The sequence below is a fragment of the Petaurus breviceps genome, unplaced genomic scaffold (genome assembly GCF_028583685.1).
Source record: "Petaurus breviceps papuanus isolate PSGF00001 unplaced genomic scaffold, PetGlider_PUasm1.0 38, whole genome shotgun sequence".
Classification (NCBI taxonomy): domain Eukaryota; kingdom Metazoa; phylum Chordata; class Mammalia; order Diprotodontia; family Petauridae; genus Petaurus; species Petaurus breviceps.
The window spans coordinates 68,091,538-68,115,764 of record NW_027186304.1 but is presented as its reverse complement, the minus strand read 5'-3'; the positions used below and the strand labels follow the sequence as shown (position 1 = coordinate 68,115,764).

At 35.1% G+C, this 24,227-nt stretch overlaps 1 protein-coding gene across 2 annotated transcripts in view; it reads left to right on the top strand.

Annotated features, from left to right (window-relative positions):
* TOX (thymocyte selection associated high mobility group box) overlaps window positions 1-24,227 on the top strand; it is a 387,018-nt gene that overhangs the window by 187,178 nt on the left and 175,613 nt on the right. For both annotated transcript variants that reach the window (XM_069099996.1, XM_069099995.1), the window contains exon 3: window positions 15,679-15,921. In XM_069099996.1, coding sequence (XP_068956097.1) covers window positions 15,679-15,921 — 243 coding nt within the window. The remainder of the gene's footprint in view (window positions 1-15,678; window positions 15,922-24,227) is intronic.

Genomic DNA, 24,227 nt, shown 5'->3' with positions numbered 1-24,227 from the left:
TGAAAGATATTAAGAAATAATGTGTCATCAGTACCCCTTCTTGGTGTGCTGGGATGAATTGTTTTTATTTTTAATTATGTAAAAACTGAGGCTCCTAAAGGGTCTTCTTAAGGTAATTCTCTCAACTTCCATCTTTTTGTCTGCCCTGAGACTATCTTCCTTTTCCCCAAAGAAGATACTTGTGATGGCTTCATTCTTGTCTTTGGACAGAAGCTTCACTGATTTGTCCTCAAAATCAGATAAGTATTCTTAAGATATGCTAGAATAATGGAAATATTATTTTTAATATAATAAGATGGTAGAATTTGAAGCTTGAAGGCACAGTAGAGATCATTTTCTAATTTTATAGATTAAGAAACTGAGGTCCATAGAGGTTAAGAGACTAAGGTTTAAGGTCACACAAATAGGAGATTAATAGCTTGAATGTAGTCTTATAAACCAAGGAATTCATAGTGACTTAAAAATGTATTGATGGTTTCTTGGGAGAATTTGTTTTGAAGTGGTATTAGACAAATTGCTTCAATGTGAGTGAATTGTCATATTTGTCTATAAATAGTGGCAATTGACTCTATGTAGCAAATCCAAAAGGGTTGATTTCTGGAGGTCTGCCCAGGAATGAATTGTTAGGTTGACATAGACACAATTGAAAATAAACAACAATAATGATCATGGCAACGTTGATGGTAATACTGATTATTAGCATAACTAGCATTTATCTAGGATTTTATAAGGTTTACAAAGTGTTTTACATATGTTATTTCATGTAATCAGTAAAAAAGGATAAGTTTTTATAGCAAATGTATTTACACAGGACATGCAGATCCCTTTTCTTTAAGTTTCTTCTCACTATATGCCAAGGTAGATACCATTAAATACAGCCAGACTGATTTGACCTGGCTTAATTTTATATTAAAAATATGTGGTCAGAAGGTGAATGGACTACCCTTTCATCTTTTCTTCTAGAACTTGCTGTCATAACAAATTGGGTTATTTTATGATCCCCATCCAGTTTTTCAACAAGCAAAATTGTGGGCTAAATTTGAAAATATTTGCTTCAAATCCCCCCCCACACACACACACATACACACGAACATTGTTCACTATATTCTCTCTTCTTTTGATTTACCTCATGGTGTTTCTGTGATTATCTAGTGAGGAGGGGGAAAGTACTTTGAAAACAATAAAAACTTTATGAAAATGGAAAAGGATGTTATTATTTTTTTTCCCATTAACTTCTAAGGCTGTCCTTTTCTGTAGCTTATTGTCCCTTCCTTCTTCATGTACCCCCTCCTCTGCTACACCTTCCTTTCCTATAGTTTCCTCTTCCTTTTCTTAGATGTGCCTATGATTCTCTTCATTCTAATCTTGGCCTTCTTTGCCTCTTTCTTTCCTATTTCTGTCCTTTTACTTCCTTCTCTCCCTCCATCCCTTCACAAAAGATTCTAACACTCTCTAGGATCACATTTTATACATATATATATTTACACACACACACACACAATACACACGCACACGTACACTCTCCAAGCATGCCCTTCTCCCTGATTGATCCTAGATCATATTTCAAGACATAAGGTTCCTGAATATTTATTGAGAACTTCCATAGTTACTTTTTCTTTTTTTTTTTTTTTTGGTCCAGACTTGGGACATCATTGGTAGAAGGAAGTTCTTCCAATCATCTAAATTAGCAACTTATCTGTAATACATAGTCTGAAATAATTTCCTAGGGCACTGACAAATTGATTTTCTTGTCCATGTTTGCCCAGTATGAGTCAGAGGTAGGACTTTAACTCAGGTCTTTCTGATTCCAAGGCTAACCCTATTTCTACCCTGCCTCTCTTCGTTAGACTAGAAAACCCATCTCTTTTCCTGAATCTACTTCTATATCTGGTCTCTTCTCTGAACCTCTTCTTTACTCTAGAGTCAATATCTTTAATATTGCAGAATTTTCTTTCACCTCTGGGTCCATTTTAGGTGCTTCCTAGTCAGAGAACAAGAATTACTTGTCAGTGTAGAGAATTTTCTTTCATTCTAATTCTTTGAATCAGGGTGAGAGGAAAACCCAAACAGACTAGCCCTTTAACTCTGTGAAATTAACTCTCTTTCTCAGTATTAATTTCCTGCCTATATTGTATGATTTATATATAAAGAGAGCATATATTATATGTGAATATATGAATATATATTATACATGTATTACACCTGTCAAGTATGTTATAGTAAGGATTTCTTTCATACATGTATATAACTAGATAGCTCTGAGGTCCATTCCAACTCTCAAATTCTGTTTTTCCAAATCTGTTGTATAACATTGTACCTACTTACTACCTGTATAACCTTTGCCGAGTTGTTTAGCTTATTTGGACTTCCTCTTACATGCACACAAACATACAGTCACACACAGACAAACACACATTCAACTCAAATTAATCTGTGATCTCATTAATGAAGATTTGCAGATTGCTTGTCCGTTTTATATTCTTATCCATGTCTTCCTCTTAAGTTCATTGAAATGGATGTACCCCACAACCTGGGGTACTTATTCCCTCAAATCTTGAGTTCTTTTAACATAGATAGATATACACATATAGCTATGTATATATATATATATATATATATAGTGTATGTACACACATATACACACATGCATACCTATCTATGTATATATATGCTTGTTTTATATATATATATATATATATATATATATATATATATATATACACATATATGTGTGCGTTTGTGTGTGTATATATTTAGAATCTGAACATCTCCAGTAATGAAATCACAAATTAATTTTAGTTGAATGTATGTGTATCTCTATATGTACATGCATGGAAGAGAAGGTCCAGGTAAGTTAAACAAGTTAGCAAATGTTATAGAGATAGTAAGTAGGTACAATGTTATATAATGGAATCTAAATGGAATCTCAGTCTAAATTGAGAGTTGAAAGACATCTCAGTAGTTACCTAGTTACAGATAGATAGGGGAAGAGAGAGAGATGCAGAATAAATAGATGGTTGGATAGATAGATAGATAGATAGATAGATAGATAGATAGATAGATAGATAGATAGACCACTGCTGAAATCCACAGACACAGTATCTCACTTACCTGCCATGATCTCTGCCTATTGCAATTTTCTGGAACCTCCTTGACTCACCTGGACTTTTTCCTTTTGTTTGCTGATTGTATCTCCTTCAGGGACCTTTCCCATTCTTCAAGGTCTTCCTTATGTCTGGATCCTTGTTATCTCTGGTCCAACTCACCTCTCTACTTATTAAGCAACCCTTGGTTTTGACAACATTTTGATCCTTAAAATATCTTAAACTCTGAACAAGAAGACAAACAACCACTGCCTAGACCCCACAAATCATTAGAAATAAGTAAGATGCATTGTTCATTCTATCCATGTTACCTAAGAAGACAATTTTTTCTAGTTATAGGAAGTAGAAACCAGATTCTCCTGTATTTTACTAATTTGACTTGGGTCAAAACACTATTTACAGGGTATGTGCTACAACACAATAAACATAAAAGGGAGGTTATAACATCTGGATGACCCAAGTGCAGCCGTGGTATTTACATGCCATTAAAGAATAATAAAAGTCAGAGGAAGGTTTTCATTGTGTTGGGTAGAATATTTGTGTAGGGTTTACAGAAGGAGACATGGACAAGTATCGCCTAAGATGAGAAGACATGGATATGTTGGAATCTAAAATGGTGTATAGAATATTCACATCAACAAGATAAAGAATTCAGAGTCCTAACCAGGAATAGTCTCCAATTGTTTTGAGTACATGGTAACTCCAGATCCCTGAACAGTAACACTATATGTTGTGGAAAGAATATGCAATTGGGAATCCAAATACCTGAGTTGGATTCCTGGGTATGCCTTTTACCAGTTCTTTGACTTTAGTTTCAATCCATTGATTTAGCACCCACTGTAAACAAGTTGCCATGTCAGGTGGTATGGATACAAAGACAAAAAAAATGAAATAGTCCCTGAACTTAAGAAACTTCTAACAGAAGTGAGGGAGGAATGACATCAGTGGGGTAGGGCAAGTTGCCTAGTATCTGTGGGCCTCAATTTCCTCTTCTATAAAATGAAGGTGTCAGACTAGTTGATCTCTAAGATGCCTTCTAGCTCCAAATTCTCTGATTGCTTGAAAATCCCTATCTATCCATAAATACTATTCCAGGACCCCTGAAACTGATCACTTTCTGTGACAAAACAATGAATTCCCATGATGAGGGTTTTGGCCCTGACATCAGTCATGGCCGTGGCCAAAGACCTTGCTGCAAAGAGCTCATCATTCACTGTGAATAAACTTGTCACAAGACCTGAACTTTGTCCATATGACAAGGCTGATACTAAGATGCCTCTCTCACCAGTAGGGAAACCCTAGTAAATGAGACCAGATTCACAGAGGATAAGGAAACATCTCTGGAAAAGAAGCTTGAGCATAGGACTCTGAGTAATTAAACCTAGTAGTATACTCACTAAAGGGGCAGGAAGGCTCTAAGTCATTATTAGTCTGGGGTTATGATTGATGTCCATTGTGCTGAGCTTAAGATGTAACAAAAATCTATGCCAGATCAATTCTGTCAGTCCCCAAGAATTCATTATCTGCTTACAACGTGCCAGGTGCTATGCTAAGCACAGGGAATAAAAAAGAAAGGGAAAAAACTTGGTCCCTATCTTGAGAAGCTCACATTTTGGTGGGGAAGTCAACCTGCAGGCCATCATGTATAGACAAGATAAATACGTGTAAATGGGAGGCAATTTCAGGGAGAAGACACTGGAAATAGTGAAGTCACTAGGAAAGTCCTTGAAGAAGGTAGAATTTGAGAAACATATAGAAGGAAGCCAAGGAAGACAGTGTATAGAAATGAGGAGAGAAAGTACTGTTGGAAATCCTAAACTTGACTATTGTGGACAAGAGGATATTTTAAATAAACTTTTGAATAAGTTTCATAAGGAAGCTATGTCCCGAGAAAACAAACCTATGAAGAAATCTCTTCTTGTGCGTTGGAGTCAATAAAATGTAATTTTAGGTACAAGCTAAAATTACCCTTTGTACATTCTCTAGTTGCTTGCCTCTTCTCTTACAGATCTGCCTGGTCTCTAGCTTCCAAATAACCTTTACCCACCTAATCCTGCTATCACCTGAACTTTGTTTCCAGAATATTCAGAAAATTAAAAAAAAAACAATTTAAATTTTCCCACACATGATTGTGCACACAGTAGGCCCTGGGTAAATATCTACTGAGTGAATGAATGTCATGTCAGAAAATTAATGGTTTCTTGAGGCATTGCCCTTTGCCTAACCTGAGAAAGAAAATTGATGAACACAACGAAACAAAAGTTGTACCTTCTACTATCATATTTTTTGATAACTGTTGCTTGATAAATTAGTACATTGTGTGTTTTTATAAATGAATGTGATTTATAGGCATTGTCTAACATGTGAAGAAAGACAAAAAAAATTGTTTGCAGGATCATTGGCTTGAGCACATGAATGGCACTGTTGGACAGTTCTTGCTGAATGTTCAGATGATTTATGTAACAGACCGAAGGTTGCCACAGTAATACATTATAGTCTCAAGCTATCAAACTTGGTTCGTGCAGAGACAAAAGAAGCTGAAAAATACTTACTTCTGAAGGTCCCCCTCCACCCTTGGGGGAAAAAATGAAAGATAATACTTATCTTTTTCAAGTTCTTGGGGGAATATGGGAGGAGGGATACTTTCCTATATTACTGTAATTTCAGAATGCATACAGAATCTATTTATTTTCATATTCTAATGACCTCTTTCCTTCACTTTTATTTTCAATTAATTATTTGAACTGTGAAAAAAGAGCATGTAAAAAAGAAGATGAAATAATTTTAAATGACACTTACTCTTGGTATTAAGGATATATGATAGAAATTAAAATTTTAGGCATCTCATACATGTTTACCAGTAGTGCATTTTTCCTCTCAAAATGAAAAACATTTTAAAATGATAGCTAAATCTATAGTAAGTTAAATTTAAACGTTTAAATTTAAAGCTAAATTATAGTAAGTTAAATTATGATTATGTGTATGCTCACAGAAGTAAATTTACACTATAAGAAAATCCATGTTATATCATAGAAATAGTGTTTGATTTGGAATGAGAGGTCTTGGAATTGAATCTTGGTTCTACTTATTACTACCTCTGTGACCTTGACCTAGAAGCTTAACTTCTCAAGCCCTCCATACATTTATATCAGTAAAATGAGAGAGTGGACTAGATTAAAGTACCTTTCAGCTCTAACATTTTGTGGTCTGACTTTTTGATAATAAGGCTTCCTGTCATCAAAGATAATATTCTGTATGCTGATTGTTCTGGGTGGGCAGAGGCTTACAGATGCAAAGAATCATGTAGAAAAAGAAGAAAGGAAAGGTTACGAAGAATTTTCTCTTCTTTGATTCTGGTCAGCATAAATTAGTACTCTATCCTTGACACGTATGAAAATGAGAAGTATCTGTAGTCAAGAGGAAAGTCTGCATAAATTAGCATTCCACTTACACGTATATCAGCATACCTAAAGCAAAAAAAAATGTGAATGGTTCAGAGAAATAAAAGAAACCCCAAAATCAGGGATGAGATATGTAAAATATTAAATTTGAACATGGTTGAGAATGTGGAAATGAAATGATAGCAAAAATGAGATATTGAATAAATGAGATGAAGTGATGGTTTGTATGTGAAATTGAAATCTTATAACAAGGACATAGGCAATGTATCCATAGTCAGTAGATATCATCTGAAGGAGAATGTTTACTTTACACAAGTATGGTTTTCAAGACAGATATCCTGCCCTAGACTGGGGCAAGGTGATCAATCACGAACTAATCTAACTCAAAAGAAAAAGATCACTAACCCCATGGTCTCTGAATTCCTTTCTCACCAGAAAACCTGGATCATTAATAGGGCTTCTTCATCATGGTCTTCCAAAGGAAAGGAGGTCTTGTCAGGGAACAGGAATGTAATTTGTTACATAATGAAATTGATGATTTGATTTGACTTTTTTAGCATGTTTTTCCCCTTTGGGGATGATACATAGTAAATTCTATGTACTTTTTAATCTTAGCAAGTTCCCTAGGGCACCAAGAAGACCATGAATCATAGATAATAGCTAGAAGAGGTCTTAAAACTCAGTAAAATCAGCTGCCCCCCATCTCCCAATTTTACAGATGAGAAAAACAAGGCCCAGAAAAATTTAATGGCTTGCCCGGTGTTGAACAGCTAACAATTTTCTGAGGTAGGAGTCAAACCTGGGTTCTCCTAATTCTAAGCCTAACCTATCCACCACACAACACTCCCTCTTAAGTATAGTTTTTATTGCAAATTAATAAATTGCTATTCTTATTTGCACCAAGCTACCAAGAAAGGATCATTCGTGATTGAATTCACCACTGAACTGAGTTATGCAAGCCAAAACAGGGAATTGAGCACATGCTGGAGAAGATACAACACAGAGAAATCCAAATAGCTCCTGTATTTATCAACACTCATAAAGCCCTGTCCCTATTCCTTGTATATAAAACTTTCTAATCTCTTTTTATTGTTAATTTACAGAATTTCATCTCATTCCATTAAAAGTGTGACAATAGAGAAGGGGACTAGCCCATAGGATCCAGGAGTGGGGAAGAGACCTTAAAGATTATCTAGTACGTGATAGAATTTTGCTAAAAACATCCCTAACAAATGACCATTAAGCCACTGCATGAAAGCACCCAGTAAAAGAATACCTATCATGCCAGGGCAGCCCATTCTATTAAACAGCTCTGAGTGGTACATTTTTTCCATATATCTAACCAAAATCTGCTTTATAAAACACCCACCCATCTTCTCTAGTATCATGGTTCTGTATTCCAGGATCAAGTTATATAAGTCTAGTCTCTCTTTCACATGAGAGCCCTCCAAATACTTAATGATGGCTTTCTTCAGTTTGCATCCCCTCATATAGGATTCATATAGAGCTTGCAGTCCACTCAAATCTCCAAAATTTTGTCCCCCTAAAATTGTTATCTAAACATGCATGCCCTGCTCTGTGGTACTTAATGAAATTTTTTGAACTTGTCCAAAATTTTGCATTTATCTCTATTGAATGCCATTTTATTAGGTTCTGCCCAGGACTCTTAACTTATCACTTCCTGACTTCACAACATGTCAGTTGTGCTATTTCTTCCAACTTTGTGTCATCTGCAAATTTCACAAGGTTATATATACATGCATACATATATACATACATACATACATACATACATACATACCTATATGAATATATATGCCTTTTTCAGAGAGCATATTAAATAATACAAGGTTAAACACAGATCCCTGGTGCAAATCACCAGAAACCTCCTCATGTTAAAATTTATCCTGACTCATTAATGACTACAGATCTGCATCCTTATCATTATTCTGTGACAACTCAGATCTTTCTACTGTGAGAACATGAGAGACTTTGACAAGAGATTCAAATTACTTACTGAATGTATTTGGTTTTCTGGACTTGTTCAAATGCATCAGGAGCCATCCTAAAATATGACACCTGGAAATAAACACTGTAATACAGACGTGATTTAGCCAGGACAGCCTCTAGTATAGAAGACCTCTAATCTCCGACATTATAGTCACTGTTTCTAATGTCACCTAAAATCTCATAGTTTGGGGGCTGCCATTTCACATTCTTGAGTTATAGTTAGGTAGCACATGGATCACTGATGTCCTCAGATCTTTTCCACATGAATTCTTGTCTTGCTACATTTCTCTCATCCTATATTTGTGCATTTGATTTTTAACCCAAAAGTAATTTTTGCATTTTATTCCTATTAAATTTTATTTCTTTAGATTCAGTAATTTTTTAGTCTGCTAAAATCTTTTGATCTACATTCTGATATTCCATTTATTTCCTAATAGATAATGCAGTAGACTTGGAGAAAGGAAGACCTGGACTCAAATCCCTCCTCAGATACTCATTAATTTAATTATGTGACAATTTTGGGGGATATATTTTATAAGCTGTATTTAAATTGTCATTAGCCTACATTACAATTTCTTGGAAGGCTAACAATCTTTCCAACTTTGGGTCTCTGGATCTTGTATTCACCTTGTCTTCAATAAAGACAGCATCTTCCATCATTACTCACATTTTGATAAATTCATAAAGTTAACATTGCCAATTATAGCCCTAAAATGCAAACTTGCTTTATAAAGCTCAGCAAATCGACAAAGAGACAACATACATCCAGCTAAAGAAAAAACACACTTGTTTACAAAACTCAGTAATGGTGATGGGGTGGCTAGGTGGTGCAGTGAATAGAGCACTGGCCCTGGAGTCAGGAGGACCTGAATTCAAATCCAGCCTCAAAAATTTAACACAAAAAACTAGCCATGTGACCTTGGGCAAGTCAATTAACCTCAACTGTCCTACCTTCTCTCTCCAAAAAAGCAAAAAAAAAAACCCCAAAACAAAAACAAAATCCAAGCCAAAAAAAAAAAATCTCAGTAATGGTGAATGCAGAGTTTAATACATAGAGAAACAGTGTGTAGTAATAGTACTTGGTAGTAGTAGTAACAGTAGTGATTTCTTCTCATCCAGAAATGTGAAACAAATGTCATCTGTGCCTTTCGCCAAATCATTGACGAGTATAGAACAGTATAGGGTCAAGGATGAAGTGACATTCCACTACCCTTTGTGTCTGATTGTTCAACATGTTCCAAATTCACAATTCTACTTTTTTTTTTTTTTTGCTTTTTGGAGGGCAATTGGGATTAAGTAATTTACCCAAGGTTACACAGCTAGTTTTGTGTGTGTGGGAGGGGGTGGTGTGGGTAAGTGTCTGAGTGTGGAACTGAACTCCGGTCCTTCCAACTCCAGGGCCAGTGATTTACTCACTGCGCCACCTAGCTGCCCTTTACAATTTTACTTTCATTCAGCCTATATACTTTCATCTTGCCCACAAGGACAGGTTATACAGGTATATTATGTTTGTGGAACTTTCATAATATACCATTTTGGTGACCTTTTTGCAAAGTGAAATGAACTGATGTAATATAATGTATTCTTCATGAACCTATGATAGTTTATAATGATCGCTTTTCCCTTTCTAAGTATTTACAAACCATTCCTTTAATAATAAGCTATAGAATTTTTCTAGGAATTTAAGTTAATCTTCCCCACCTATTGTTTGAAGACTTCTGAGGTCAGGAAAATAGAAACAACATCCATGAGGAAATAATGAAAATGGAAGTTCCCTACAAAGTAATTACAAATTGTTTCAAATATCTATCAGTCTACCAAGGTATATGAAAGACTTGTTTTACTACAATTACAAAATGTTCCTCAAAAAAAGTAATAATGAGCAGTTTAAAGAACTGGAGAGATATTCATTGCTCATGACTAGATAGAACCAATATAATGAATATTTAGTGCAATACCAATTAAGCTACCAAAAGATTAATTCAAAAACATAGATAAAATAATGATCAAATTCATTTGAAAGCAACAAAAGATCTAGAATTTGAAGGGAAGAAATGGGAAAAGGTAGGAAAGAAAGGAAAACAGCTCTTCTAGACCTCAAATTATGCTATACTTGATGACATATTCCCAATTTTACAAGAATCAATGGGAAAACTAGAATGCTGATATAGCAGAAATTGGGTCCAGACTCCCATCTTACTCTGTATTTGACAATCAGCTCAAAATGGATATGTAAACTAAATATTAAAGGAAGTTAGCAAAAAAAATTTACAGAAGAATTTTTGCTAAGGAAAATTCTCTCCCTAGACAAATTTGTAAAATTTGTAACTATGTCTAAGGGGAGAATCTGAACTAAGTAAGAGATAAAGGTGATCACTAAAGATAAAAAAGATGATTTTTTATTTTACATAAAATGGAAACATTTTGCAAATTTTTCTCTATGCCTCAGACACTTGAGTCCAGGTATGATGACCCCCTTGTTCCAACAGCATACAGAACTTGTACTAACATGGTAATGGACCTTCAAACTCCTTTTAACTTCAGATGAAAAGATAAAAACCTGGAATCAGAAAGACTATCACTGCCATTGAGCTGGCCACAGTTCTGTTCTCATCTTGAGGTTTCTCTAAATTTAGTCTCAATTGCCAGTGCTCCTGCCCTTCTATGATCATTGCTCATTTGAGGTCTGCCCTTTGGTTTTTGCTTGCTCCTGTGAGCTTTCAGCCCTAAAGACTCCACCCATGTGACCTTGCCTATTAGATTGTAAGCTTCTTGAGGGCAGGCACTTTCTTTTGCCTTTGTGTTCCCACACTTAGCACAGTGTAGGCACTTAATAAATGTTTTTTTTTATTACTATTATCTGCACAAAATCGGCTTCCTTGAACCTCAGCAGCCTATCCTCGTCAGTAGGATATCATCATAAACACTTCTCTCCCTGCACTCCCTCCCTCCAAAGCTTTCTCAGACACCATGTTCAAGAGTTGTAGCTGCAGAGAAAAAATTCTGAAGTTATAAACTGCAGACCTTCTCAAAAGACTTTGATTCAAGTTGGAGTTCTGAAATTTCTAGCTGGACAAGTCTTTTAATCTTTTGGCAAAATGAGGATCATCATTCTTACTCTTCTTATCTCACAAGGTTGTTGTGAAGAAAGTGCATTCAAAGCCATGAAACCCCATATAAATGTGAGCTATCTCTTGTTATTGTTGTTTTTGTTGCCATCCTCCAACAGCAATCATGAAAAAAGGAAATGAAAGACAAAAGAGATCTTCTTCTCTGATTTCACTACTGTTCTAATGGGAATGTACTTCTCCCCGAGTTATGGAACATAGCTGCACATTGTACTGTAGGCCAGTAGCAGCCACGGTGGAGTACCAAAGTGAAATATCAGATGTCAAATAACCCTCTGGTTCTTAATACTTCCTACAGACTAATCATCTCTCACTTGATGCATTTGGTTGGGTGCCTATACCTTCAAACATCAATGAATAGCATCATGGTGTCAATTGGCAAATTCAAATATTCTGGGAATGGAAGACACTTCGTCAATCTTATGTAAAATGGAAATTTGTAAACCACATTGAAAACCACCTTAACCATCCTTGTAATCCTCAAAGTATTGTCGTCATCATTATGACTTTAAGAAATTTGGTCTAGTGGAAAGAACATTCTGTTTGGAGCCTGAGAACTTGTTTGAATCCTTGCCTATCTATTTATTTGTGTGACCTTGAGTATGACCTCAGTGTCCTCATCAGTAATATAAAGAATCAAACTAGATTGTCTGTAACATCTTTTTTAACTCTAAATCTCTGATCTGTGTTCCCTAAAACAACCCAGCAAAATGTGATAAACATGGAACTTAGCTCTGTTAGTTTCATAAAATCTTTATCATAAGACAGATGTGTCTTAAAAGACATTTTTATAGATTTCTTAATTCATTTCCACACACATATAAAGATTTCCAGTAATCTGACACCATATTTAGTTCTTTATCAGTATTGGTACATCTAGATATAAATGCCACTATATAATTACATGACTCCAATTACACCATAACAGGCTTGTACCAAATGCCTATATCATGATTTTCAAAAAATTTCCTTTGTCACAAATAGAAGCTTCTTAGTAACCTTGTACAGTTATATTTAATGATCTCTCTAACTACCCATTTCTGGTTAAGTTGTGGAATCTGCGGTTCTGGTATGTAATTACATGGGTTAAATGAAGTTAATGTGTAATTACATGAAAATAACCATGTAGCTGAGTTAAATTGCAGTACAATTGTTATCACTGAATGTAAAGTGATACCAATTAAACCTCCCTTTGAAACACCACAAATTAAAACCTAACTACCAGGGAAATTCTATTACAGAAAGACACCATACTCTAGAGAGAGTATCATTGAGTATTTTCATAGGTTTAAGTATCTCTTGTTAAAAACAGAACTTTATTTCCCCCTTGTTATTATAGTGTTTATGCCTCATTCAGTGAAGGATCAAACAGCAACCCCTATTTTCCCCATAGCTACTTAAAGATAAACATCATGAAATCCAAAACTTACCACTTTGATATGAGAGGATTCATGCTTCAAGTAAGACTAGATGACCTCTGAGGTCAGCCGTTTCAACTTTAAAAGTCTATGATTCAAAGATAAGAAGCCCAAATATTAACATAGCCCTTCCACATAAATATAAGATTGAGGGAGAAGGCAGTGCTGGGAGAAGACTCAGATACTGCTGCAGTATACAGCAATTGCATGTTCTATGTAAAATCCCCCCTTTGCAAAAAGAGAACATCTACTTTCCCTCTATTAGACCACCCTTCATGCCACTACTCATGTTAAAACCACACCAAAGCCCAAAGCAACCCTGAAAATTAGTACAAGTTTAGAAACCCAGAACCTGAAGGTAATCTAGCTGATGACAAGTAAGAATTAAATTTAAAATTATACATATCACTAATAGTGTATTTCCTCAAATTAATGACATGCACTCTAAACTTTCAAGGTAACTAAGAAATAGTGAAAACATTACATCTGGTCATTTCCTAGTTTTTACATTTTAAGATTCTATCTGCAAGGCTGAATTAAGCTTCTCCTTCATTCCCTCCTCCAAACTCTCTCCAGTCTCCTGTTACTTAGACACACACACACACACACACACACACACACACACACACACATGCACACTTCCTGCTCTTCAGGACCTGCCTCGGTTCCAGATGTTACTAGTAGCTCTTCATTTAATCATGTCTTCTAGCAGCACCTAAATAAATATATCAGAACTTGTAAAACATTTAGCAAGTGCAATTCAAAGATTTTCTTTCTGTTAGACAAATAGACACCATCTGGAGAAAATAACCCCAGGCTCTTGGATGCAATTGCATGAAGCTTAATGGCACAGCTCCCAATGACTACCTTCTAACTACTGTCTTTGGCTTTCACTTTCTGGCTGCCCTCCTATATGACCATTGAAAGTCTTGCCTATCTCAGCATGCAGTTTTATGTTACATTATACAAGGTAAACGTTGTTCCTGATGACTGCAAAGCTTCTCTCAAGTTAGATAATACGTTGCATGAAAATATTGGGACTGAGATTGTCTCTCATAATACCACCTGCTCCAAGTCAACATGTTTGTCCACAGGTGTAATCATCAGTATTGTTTCATATGCTCTCATTATATCATTTTTCTTAATTCTCTTTGAATATTGCCATTTGCCTTTTTGAGCTAGAATCTCCCAAATACCCTTTCATTCCCATAGTTTTCTCTGATGACACCTTCCAAGGAAAAACATAAATATTAGTAGTTGTTATTTCACTGATTCCTACTCCTTAATTTGCATTATTACTATTTTATATAATCTATAAAATTAATTTAGGTAACTGCAGTATTTAGTTTTGACTTGATTCCCAAGGAAAATAATTAATAGAAATGAATGTTAATAGTCTGAAACCAAGAAAACTATCTGCAGTTGAATTTGTAGCTAAAAATAGGCCTCCCTGTTGAGAAAAATAAAAATTTATTCCATTTTTAATTGAGTATATTCTGTATATCTGCCACCATTTTGTATAACTGCTGAAGTCATATTTCTTTGTCTTTGAATTAAGTCTGGAAATTCATAGGTTCAGAAGTTCAGTTTCTTCCTCTCTAAATTTAAAAGTTGTTTTCCTATAAATCACTTTATTTAAAAGAAACCTATACCACTAGTTTTCCTAGTACAATTAAAGAAAATCTGTTACCTCTGTGTACCATTAGTTATTCTTGTAGAGGGACTGATCAATTAGAATTTCCTAGCAAAATGGAAGGAGAGGTTGTGGCTATCCCTGCATTCCTAATTTCCAGTCAGTTGTATTGTTCCCCATGTCTACGCTACATCTAACTTTGTAACCAGTCATCTTGTCTTCCCCATCTATGATGTTGCCTTCTACTTTTTTGTATGCTACTTTTGTCTATAAAAATAATCCATTAACTCATTTGGAGTCTTAGTTTGCTGAGGAGGCTGAGACTATATATTGGCAAATTTGTGCCTTGTCAATAAATTGATTATGCTTGGAGCTTGTGCCTCAGTTTATCTTAATTTCAATTGTGATACCATTTCTGTTTTGTTTATTTTTGGTTTTGCATATTATGCTTTCAATGAAGCTATACCACAATGTGCACAAATAGCTTTCTATTGTTATTATGGGGTTTTTTCCAGTAGAAAGGTGAGTATATGAGTTTTTGCAAAACCTAAAAGTTCTGGAATTCATTTTATTACAGTCCATGATCTGAGCTGTAGGGAGCCCTATGAAGCACATTTGATCAAACATTAATTTTATAAATTGACTTCCTTCCCCACAATTCCCATGAAAAAGTTATTCAGCTAGATTAAGACTCTGGAAAATTTTAATGGGACCCTTGAAATCTGCTTGATTTCAGCTTTTTTGGAGGGGAAAAAAAAGTCCTGCCTAATGGAGGCTATGTGCACACCAGACAGGCTTATGCCTCTGAGGCACTTTCCCTCCATGCATAATAGCCAAACTGCAACAGAAGAATGTATGAGTGTTTGATATGTTCCGTTTGCTAAATTGATGCTACTGCCTGAAGTACCATATAAGCAGGTTATATGAGGGCATGCTTATGTGTGTGTGATGATTTTCAACAATATTCTTATTTTCGTTTCACAGTCTTACCCTGGCCCAAGTCTTGAAAGTGAAGACTTTAACATTCCTCCAATTACACCCCCTTCACTACCTGACCACTCGCTGTTGCACCTGAATGAGGTAGAGTCTGGTTACCACCCTCTTTGTCACCCAATGAACCATAATGGGTTGCTTCCATTCCATCCGCAAAATATGAACCTACCTGAAATTACTGTATCCAACATGCTGGGCCAAGATGGAACACTGCTTTCAAACTCCATTTCTGTGGTAAGAACCTTTACCCATTTGGGGGATATGGAGGGAGGTGGTGGTGAACTGAATTAATGAGCAAAACTTTTAAAGTGATCTTAAAACAGTATTATGAAACCAGAAGTATTGACAACCACTTTAAGTGTTCATCAAATGACCTACATTTCTGTACTATATTCTGCAAAATGCTAAAGTGATTTTCTATCTATATTAAAATCAAAGTGAAAGCATCACTTATTTATTTCAAATGTTCATGGAAGTATCAAAAATCCTAAGTGTAGGAATGAATTTATTATCATAGAATCTTATAATCCTAGAGGTAGGAACTTAGTACCCTCTAGTCTGATATTTTAATTAGCAGTATAATTAATCCTTGCAATAATGACTGACATTTGTCATTCACCCTTTATTTGAATATGTCCTTTGACAGGAAATGTCACTACTTTTGAACATAGTCCATTCTGCTATTGGACAGCTATAGTTGTTAGAACTTTCTTTCTTACATTAAGCCAAAAAATGTCTCTGTAATTTATTCATTGATCCTAGTTCTGCCCTCTGAAGCCAAGAGTTTTAAAGAATAATTCTAATCTCATTTCCACATGATAGCCCTTCAGATATTTGAAGACAGTTGCCATGCCCCAAATATTACTAGATCCTTTAGCTGTTCCTTAGAACATGGTTTCCAAATCTCTTATCGTGCTGGTCACCTTTATTGGATTCAGTCCAGTTTGCCATGTGTTATGAGTCATGCCAAAAAATATCATATCATTCTGAATGTAGTATTCTAGAGGTTCCAAATAACATTAGTTTGACTAAATCTGACCAGCACCAAGTATGATAGCACAATTAATTATATCTCCCTTGATCTAGATATGATTGTTTTTTTTGTTTGTTTGTTTTTCCTATGCAACCCAAGATTGCATTATTTTTTTAAAAGCAATGTTAGCTCATATTGCCAAGTTTATTTTCACACAGACCCCCTTTTTTACATATTAAGCCAGGTCTCTCCTACCCTGTACTCATTTAATTGATTTTTTTGAACCTGAATGGAGAGTTTTAAAGTTGTCTTTATTAGAATTCATCTTTTTCAACTTTGATCCATCATTCTAGTTTGTTGAAGTAATTTTATATCTTTATTCTGTAATCCAATGTGTGACCTATTTCTATAAGCTTTATGTTATCCACTAATTTGATAAGAATGCTTCCTTTTTGTCTTAGTTTGAGTAATATAGTAGGTCAGAGTGAAGGGCCACAGATATCTGGAACTTGCCTCTAGATACCTTTCTCTTTTGTGACAATTCATATTTTAATTTATTTATGCAACTATCTATGCATCTATCTAACTGTGCTATTATGGTCAGGATGATTTGATTGATTAAATTGTTCATTTTAAGTACAATAACTCTTCTAGGCAACATTTTTATTACCAGAATCATTAATGCATTTTGACTGTCAGATAGATGATTACTTGGTTATCTAGTCTTAACTTAATATATAGAGTTTTCAATCAGATTATTCTGATATGGGTATGAAAAGATGTTTCATTGGGTTTCTATTTGAAACTGAAATTAAGTCTTTTAGACAATAGATTTTTTTTGTATCCTTTGTGCTTCAGTACACTGTCTGGCACATAGTTGTTGCTTAATAAATATTTATTGACTGACTGAACATAGACTGTAGCTTTTCTCCATGGTTGGGCATGGAATCTTATGCAATTTTTATTTTATCCAAACTGATATGGGAGGGGGGTGTATGGCATTGCCTATTAAGACTTTCAGTATCAGTTCACAACTTCTCCAGATTATTCCAGCTCAGGAGACCCTGCCTAGGAGAATGAATAGTAAGTAATAAGACTTTTAAAATAAACTAGAACTTAAAAATTTTGAAGATAATTTAATTATGCCTTTGATACTGTCATTTTCCAAACATGTGTGGAACTCTTTTGGGGGTGGGGGGAAATTACCTTCAAAAAAATAGGCTACTTTATGACTGTGTGAGTGAAATAAAGGGATATTATATAAAATCTTTTTTTGCTGGAAATGCTCATTTTCCTTTCTATCACATGACCTAGGGGAAAATGAGTCATTTATTTCTAAGTCACAAAATTATTTTTTTTCTTCTCATTTACATTAATTTGATTTCTTGGTATTCTCCTAAAATTTCCTAAAATTTAATAACATTTATATGTTTTATAGTTTACAAACCACTGTAGCTATATTTTATGTTCTCATTAAAAAAAGTTTGATTTTTTTGTTACTAGTTATTTTCTATAATTTCCATAAAAGCCTTAAAAGAAGTAAAAGTAAAAAAGTTTTTTAAAAAAGCAAAACCAACCAACACCATGACTATGACTGACAGCGTATTCAGCATTCAGTAACCATAGTTTACCACTTCTCTACCAAGAGAAGAAAAGTGTATTTGCCAAACCATTCTCTGAAACTAAGTCTGGAATAGCATTAATCTAAATTCTGATGACCTTTACTATTATTTTTAGTTGCATCATCTATAGAGTCATGTATCTAGAACTAGAACGGGCACGGAGAGGCCATGTAGTCCATCCTCTTCATTTTATACACGAGGAAACTAAGTATTAGAAATATAAAACAACTTGTCAAAGGCCACACATATAGTGACAGGACTGGGATTCAAGCCAAGATCCCCTTACTACTTTTTCAATATTTTTCAACATCCCTGGAGTATAAGTGATGTTGGCCTTACTACTATCATCATCTTCTTCATCATTATTTACATTTTACATATAAGAACATTGAACCACAGAGCATGTAAATGACTCTTTTAAAGTCATATAAGTGATAGAGTCTGGAATCAAATCATGATCTTCTGTTTTCTTTCCCCATAAGCATTAATTACCTTTTACAATCCAAGGCAGAAGTGTCAAACTTACTTTCTGGATCAGACTAAAATGTAATTGGGAAGTGTTTAATGAAATAGATAAAAATATAATATAACATAAATAATGTTAAATTTGTGAATTTCTAAGTCAATATGCAGCCAGCAGGGAACTGTTTCTATTTGATATTTGATACCCGTTGTCCAAGCGGTTCACACTAAAAATTCTTTAATCATGCTGTAAGCAGTAAATGCTTACATAATACTCTAAACAGTATATTAAATTACCCTGGGGTTCACAACATATCCCTTCTCAAAATTCTGCTTTCAGTGAAAGCTAATTCATACTAAACTAATTCATACTAAAATGCAAATGATGACTAAGTGCTATTTCTTCCAAAGATTTAACATTCTTTTTTACCCAAGGAACAAAGTTCCATTTTGCCTAAGGTATAAAAACAAATCTCAAATTGTAGAATTTTCAGTACCAGGATAATGGGTAAAAATAATATTCTGGGAAACAAAATGTCCTGGCTAATACACCTGAACTTCTAATACACAGGTAGACAGCTACTCTGCCTAACAAAAGAACATCCTATGGAATGATACCAAGAGGCCCTCCCTGCCAGATAATTCTATTTGCCTATATCTTGGAGTGTTCTAGCTGATGGCACATATTCAACCCTCTACATTGAATTAATTTTTCTGATCTAGGACGGTGTGGTCTGGTATCAATAGACTTGGGCTTTTAGTGAAATTCTGAAATCACTTTGGCTTATGACACAAGGATGAAAAACCCTATATTACATTGAGATCTTTGCCAAGGCTAATTACATGCAGCAAAATACACTGTTAAAGTTCTATGGGAATCTAACAAAGAAAGTTAATGAATAAGGAATTCTCTTCTGTCTACCAACATTCCTTTTAGTGGGTTCTTCTTCCTGTCTTGTCCTTAATCTAAGTATAACTATGATACAAACTCGTCAGTTACTGAAAGTCTACTTTGGTTTTCAGTTGGTAAAAAAAAAAAACTATTAAAGAAGCTTACTAGCTGTGTGATCCTGGGCAAGTCACTTTACTTCTCTTGGTCTCAATTTCTTCATCTGTAAAATTAGGATAATAATAGCACCTACCTCCTAGGATTGTTGTAAAGATCAAAGGAAATAGTAATTGTAAAGTGCTTAGCATAGTACCTGACACATAGTAAAAGCTATATAAATGTTTGCTATTATTATTAACTATTAGTAAGATATGGGCCCTGCCACAAAAAAGCTTGTGACCTTGTTAAATAGGCAAAAATAATGCAAGAATCAACTAGAAATGAAAGACACTATTTTATTAGCTATCAAGAACACAAATATGCTAAGAATTCAGAGAAGGAAACAGTCAGGAGGAAGGAAACATTCTTTTTTTAAAAAATGTCTTTGTATTGAACTTGTTTTCACATCCTCAGATTTTCTCGAGTATTCTTCTCTGTCCCAGAAAGTCATTTCATTTAATAAATATTTTTAAAGAAAAATAATGAGGAAAAAATCAGTAAAACTGATCAATATATTAAAACAGTTTCAATGTGTGTACAGTGTGTCATACCTATGGATCTCCTACCTCTTCAAAGGAGTGAAGGAGGGGGTCTTTTTTTTTTGCTTTTTTTGGAGGGCAATTGGGGTTAAGTGACTAGCCCAAGGTCACATGGCTAGTTTTTGTGTTAAGTGTCTCAGGCCGAATTTGAACTGAGGTCCTCCTGACTCCAGAGCTGGTGCTCTGTTCACTGCACCACCTAGCTACCCTGAAGGGGGTCTTCTTCTATCTCTTCTTTGGAGTCATGTTTTTCCTTTGTAATTTGTCCTTTGTCATTCATAACATTAAATTTTGGTTGTTTGGTAATTGTTCTTTCCATTTATGTTGTTGTAGTCATTGTGTATTTTTGTTTTCTTAGCCCTGCTCACTTTGCTCTATATCAATTCATGTAAATACTTCCCTGTTTCTCTGTATTCATCATATTCTTTGTTTCCTGCAGCCCAATAATATTCCATTGCATTAATGTAACACAATTTGTTTATCCATTCCCCAGTTGACATCTACTTTGTTTTCAATTCTTTGCTTTCACAAAGAAGGTCTTTTAAATATTTTGATGTATATGAGAACTTTCTTTTTATCAGTGGTAGAGAAGAGGTTCTTGGTGGTTTTTAAGAGGCCTTGGAAGCCTAGACTAGATTTGATAACATTAGAAAAGGAGGCAGACAATATGCTGCTAACCTATTTTCACAAGTCCCCAGAAGAATACGAATGTCAAGGTAGATGACCCTCCATTTTCACACCTTGGAAGTTTATGTCTTTAAGGGATTATTTGCTTTAAAAAGCACTTTGGAAATAAGAGATTTTTCAAAAGCATTTTCAAGCCACTCTTCTTGAGGAGAATTTACTCAAATTAATTCTAAGTCTTTGAACCTTTTACTGGTACTTGTGACTGACATGATCCAAAAAATTTAGCTACTGAACTACAGTGACTTGCCTGCCAATAACTGAGACACTCTGGTGAATAGCTCACAATTTCTGACCAAACTGCTTATGCAAACACTGAACAAAAAGCTGATGAAATTAAACAGTGAAAGGGGCCTGGAAGAAATCTGGTATTTCCCTTTCAAATCTCCTCTCAAAAGCTCCCACACAATATGAGCAAAAACTCCTCAAAGCCACCATGCAGAGCATGAAATAGTGTCCTTTCCATAAGCTCTGACTGTAAATGGCTAGTTGAATATAGAATATAGCAGACGTGGATTTGTGGATAAGGGCAAATAACTTTAATTGGACTAAAGAACAGCATCACCACTGTTAAGAAAGAGGGCCCCTAGATTTGGGCAGCATTACATTTACATCTTCTCTGTCAGGTTTTTAATCAATGCAGCATAATTAAGTATTTCAGCCTAATTCAAATGTGTATATTTTTCCTGAGATTTGCCTTAGAAAATGGTTTTGTTTTAGAAAAGGAATTGCCCCTCATCACTAACAAAACACCCATAAATGCCACAGATTCAGTACCATGGGATTTTCCTAAATAATGCTAAACAGACAGATTAAGAAAATGAAAAATAGGGGGAGTCCAATATTTCATATTGTATAGAGTCATTCAGAGAGTCTATAATTTTCATAAATCCTTATAGAACATTTCTCTCATTCATCTTCAACTAATACTTGTCCTTTATCCAATCCAGGCTAATCAGTAAATGGAATATTACATAGTTCAAGGTGCCTGCAAATAATACTGGCTCACATTTCTTTAATGCTTTAAGACTGAGTTCTCCATTTCTGTTGGGAGCACCACAAACCTTTCAGTCATGCCAGCCCACTGCCTTGAGGGTCATCTTTGACCCTTCATAGTCCCTGATCCTGCCATATCCAGTTGCCAGTTCTTCTCAATTCTACTTCCAAAATATCTCTTATAGCCTTATCCTTCTCAGCACTTACACAGCCAGTGCCCCAGTTCAGACTCTTGGCATCCCTCACCTGCTCCATTTCAATAGCCTCTTTCCTACCTTCAGTCTAATTAATTCCTTCCTTATCCATCCTCCACACAACTGACAAATTAGCATTCCTAAATCTTGTGTCTGACTGACTCCTTCTAGGATGAAATTTGGATTCTTCAGGCCAGCATTTAAAGTCCTTTATGGTGTGGCTCCAATTTTTCTATTTAAGCTGATTTCACATAGTCTTTCCTTCCATGTTCTGTTACCAACAAATGGGACCACTTTATAACATCATGGAATTACCATTAGAAGGGACTTCATTGAATCTAACCTAATTATTGAGGGGAGAGAATGAGACAGAGGTTAATTGAAAGCCCAAGGTCACGCAGGTAAGTATATAAGAGAACTGAGATTTAAATTAGGGTCTTCTGATTTGATATCTAGTGTTTTCCCACTCTACAATGTTGTCTCCTTTGCTGCTCCCTGTTCCCTGAATTTCACACTCTATTTTCTGCCTCCATGTCTTTGGAAAGCTATTACTCCATTCTTGGAATGCACACTTTCTTCACCTGTATCTCTTAGAATCCTTATCTTCCCTCTAAGACTCAGCCCAGGTTTTGACTCCTGTGAAAAGCCTTTTTGGGCGACTAGGGGGGCACTCTGTGTCATCAAATTATCTGGTATTCACTTATCTGTTTGAGTATTCCATTCAGTATTTGAATGTAAGATCATTAAAGACAGGACCTATTTTTCATTGTTGTCCTTATATTCCTAGCATTGAGCAATGACCTGTGCATAGTAGGCATTTCATAAATGCTTGCCATTTATTGCAAATGCCTCATTTACATCAAACTTTTGAGATTTGTAGTGCAATTATTTTAACTCCCATTTTACAGATGAAGAAACTTGAGACCAAGAAAGAAAGATTGTGAATTTTTTTTTTTTTTTGCTTTTTGGAGTGGGGAGTGAAGGGCAATTGGGGCTAAGTGACTTGCCCAAGGTCACACAGCTAGAACGTGTTAAATGTCTGAGGCAGGATTTGAACTCAGGTCCTCTTGACTCCAGGCCAGTGCTCTATTCACTGTACCACCTAGCCACCCCCTTAAGTGATTTTTAAATTATCAAACATCCATCATTTGACAAAATCATCATTCAAATTATTGTCTTTTGAATCCAAGTTCAGAAGTCTTTAATAGATCTACTTGAAAACTCAACTGAGGTTGTATGATTTTGCTAGTTGATTTATTGGTTAACCAATTCACTAATTTCTTTTAATCTATCCAAACAAACATCATGACCCTAAGAACAAGTTTCCCATAGAAGGTCTTCTTATCTTTATATGCTTTAGTGAATGTGCTACTATGAAGTTTCTACATTCTTATATTTCCCCTTCCTTCCACACTTTCTCAATGCTTTCCCTCCCACTCACTCCCCTTTCCCAGCCCTCTTCTTAGCATTGTCCCAAATTTTTCTCTCCTGTCTTGTGCTACCACATATGTTACTTAATCATTAAATATCCCTGCTTCCTCTTTAAGGGATTCAAGAAACTGAGTTTTTCACATGGCTGATAGATGCAATATTGGAAAGATATTCCATTCCCAACCTCTTTTCAGAGGATGGACTATCAAACAGGCTAGAATGTCTAGAGTTATTTAGAGCACAGTAAATATGTATTAGTTCTAGCTCTCCAGGTCAAAACTAAATACCCTTTCAAAAAAGATGTGGGTTTTTTGTTGTTTTTTTTTTTCAAAATTAGGGGTGGGGAGATGAGGAGAGGAAGATAATTTTTCATATTTTAAAATTCTCTTAATAATTTTAGTTATTGGCATTGGTTGTTAAATGGCATAATGATTCATTGATAAATTTCCTGTTCAGAGTCCATGGAAATGACGTCATTGGTTAGTGAAGTCAGAAGCTTTGATCCTGGCTTCCCCACTGATTGAACCGTTTGTCACCTAGTGATTTAACCTCACTCTACTATACTTGCTTTTCCTCAATTTCTTTGTAATT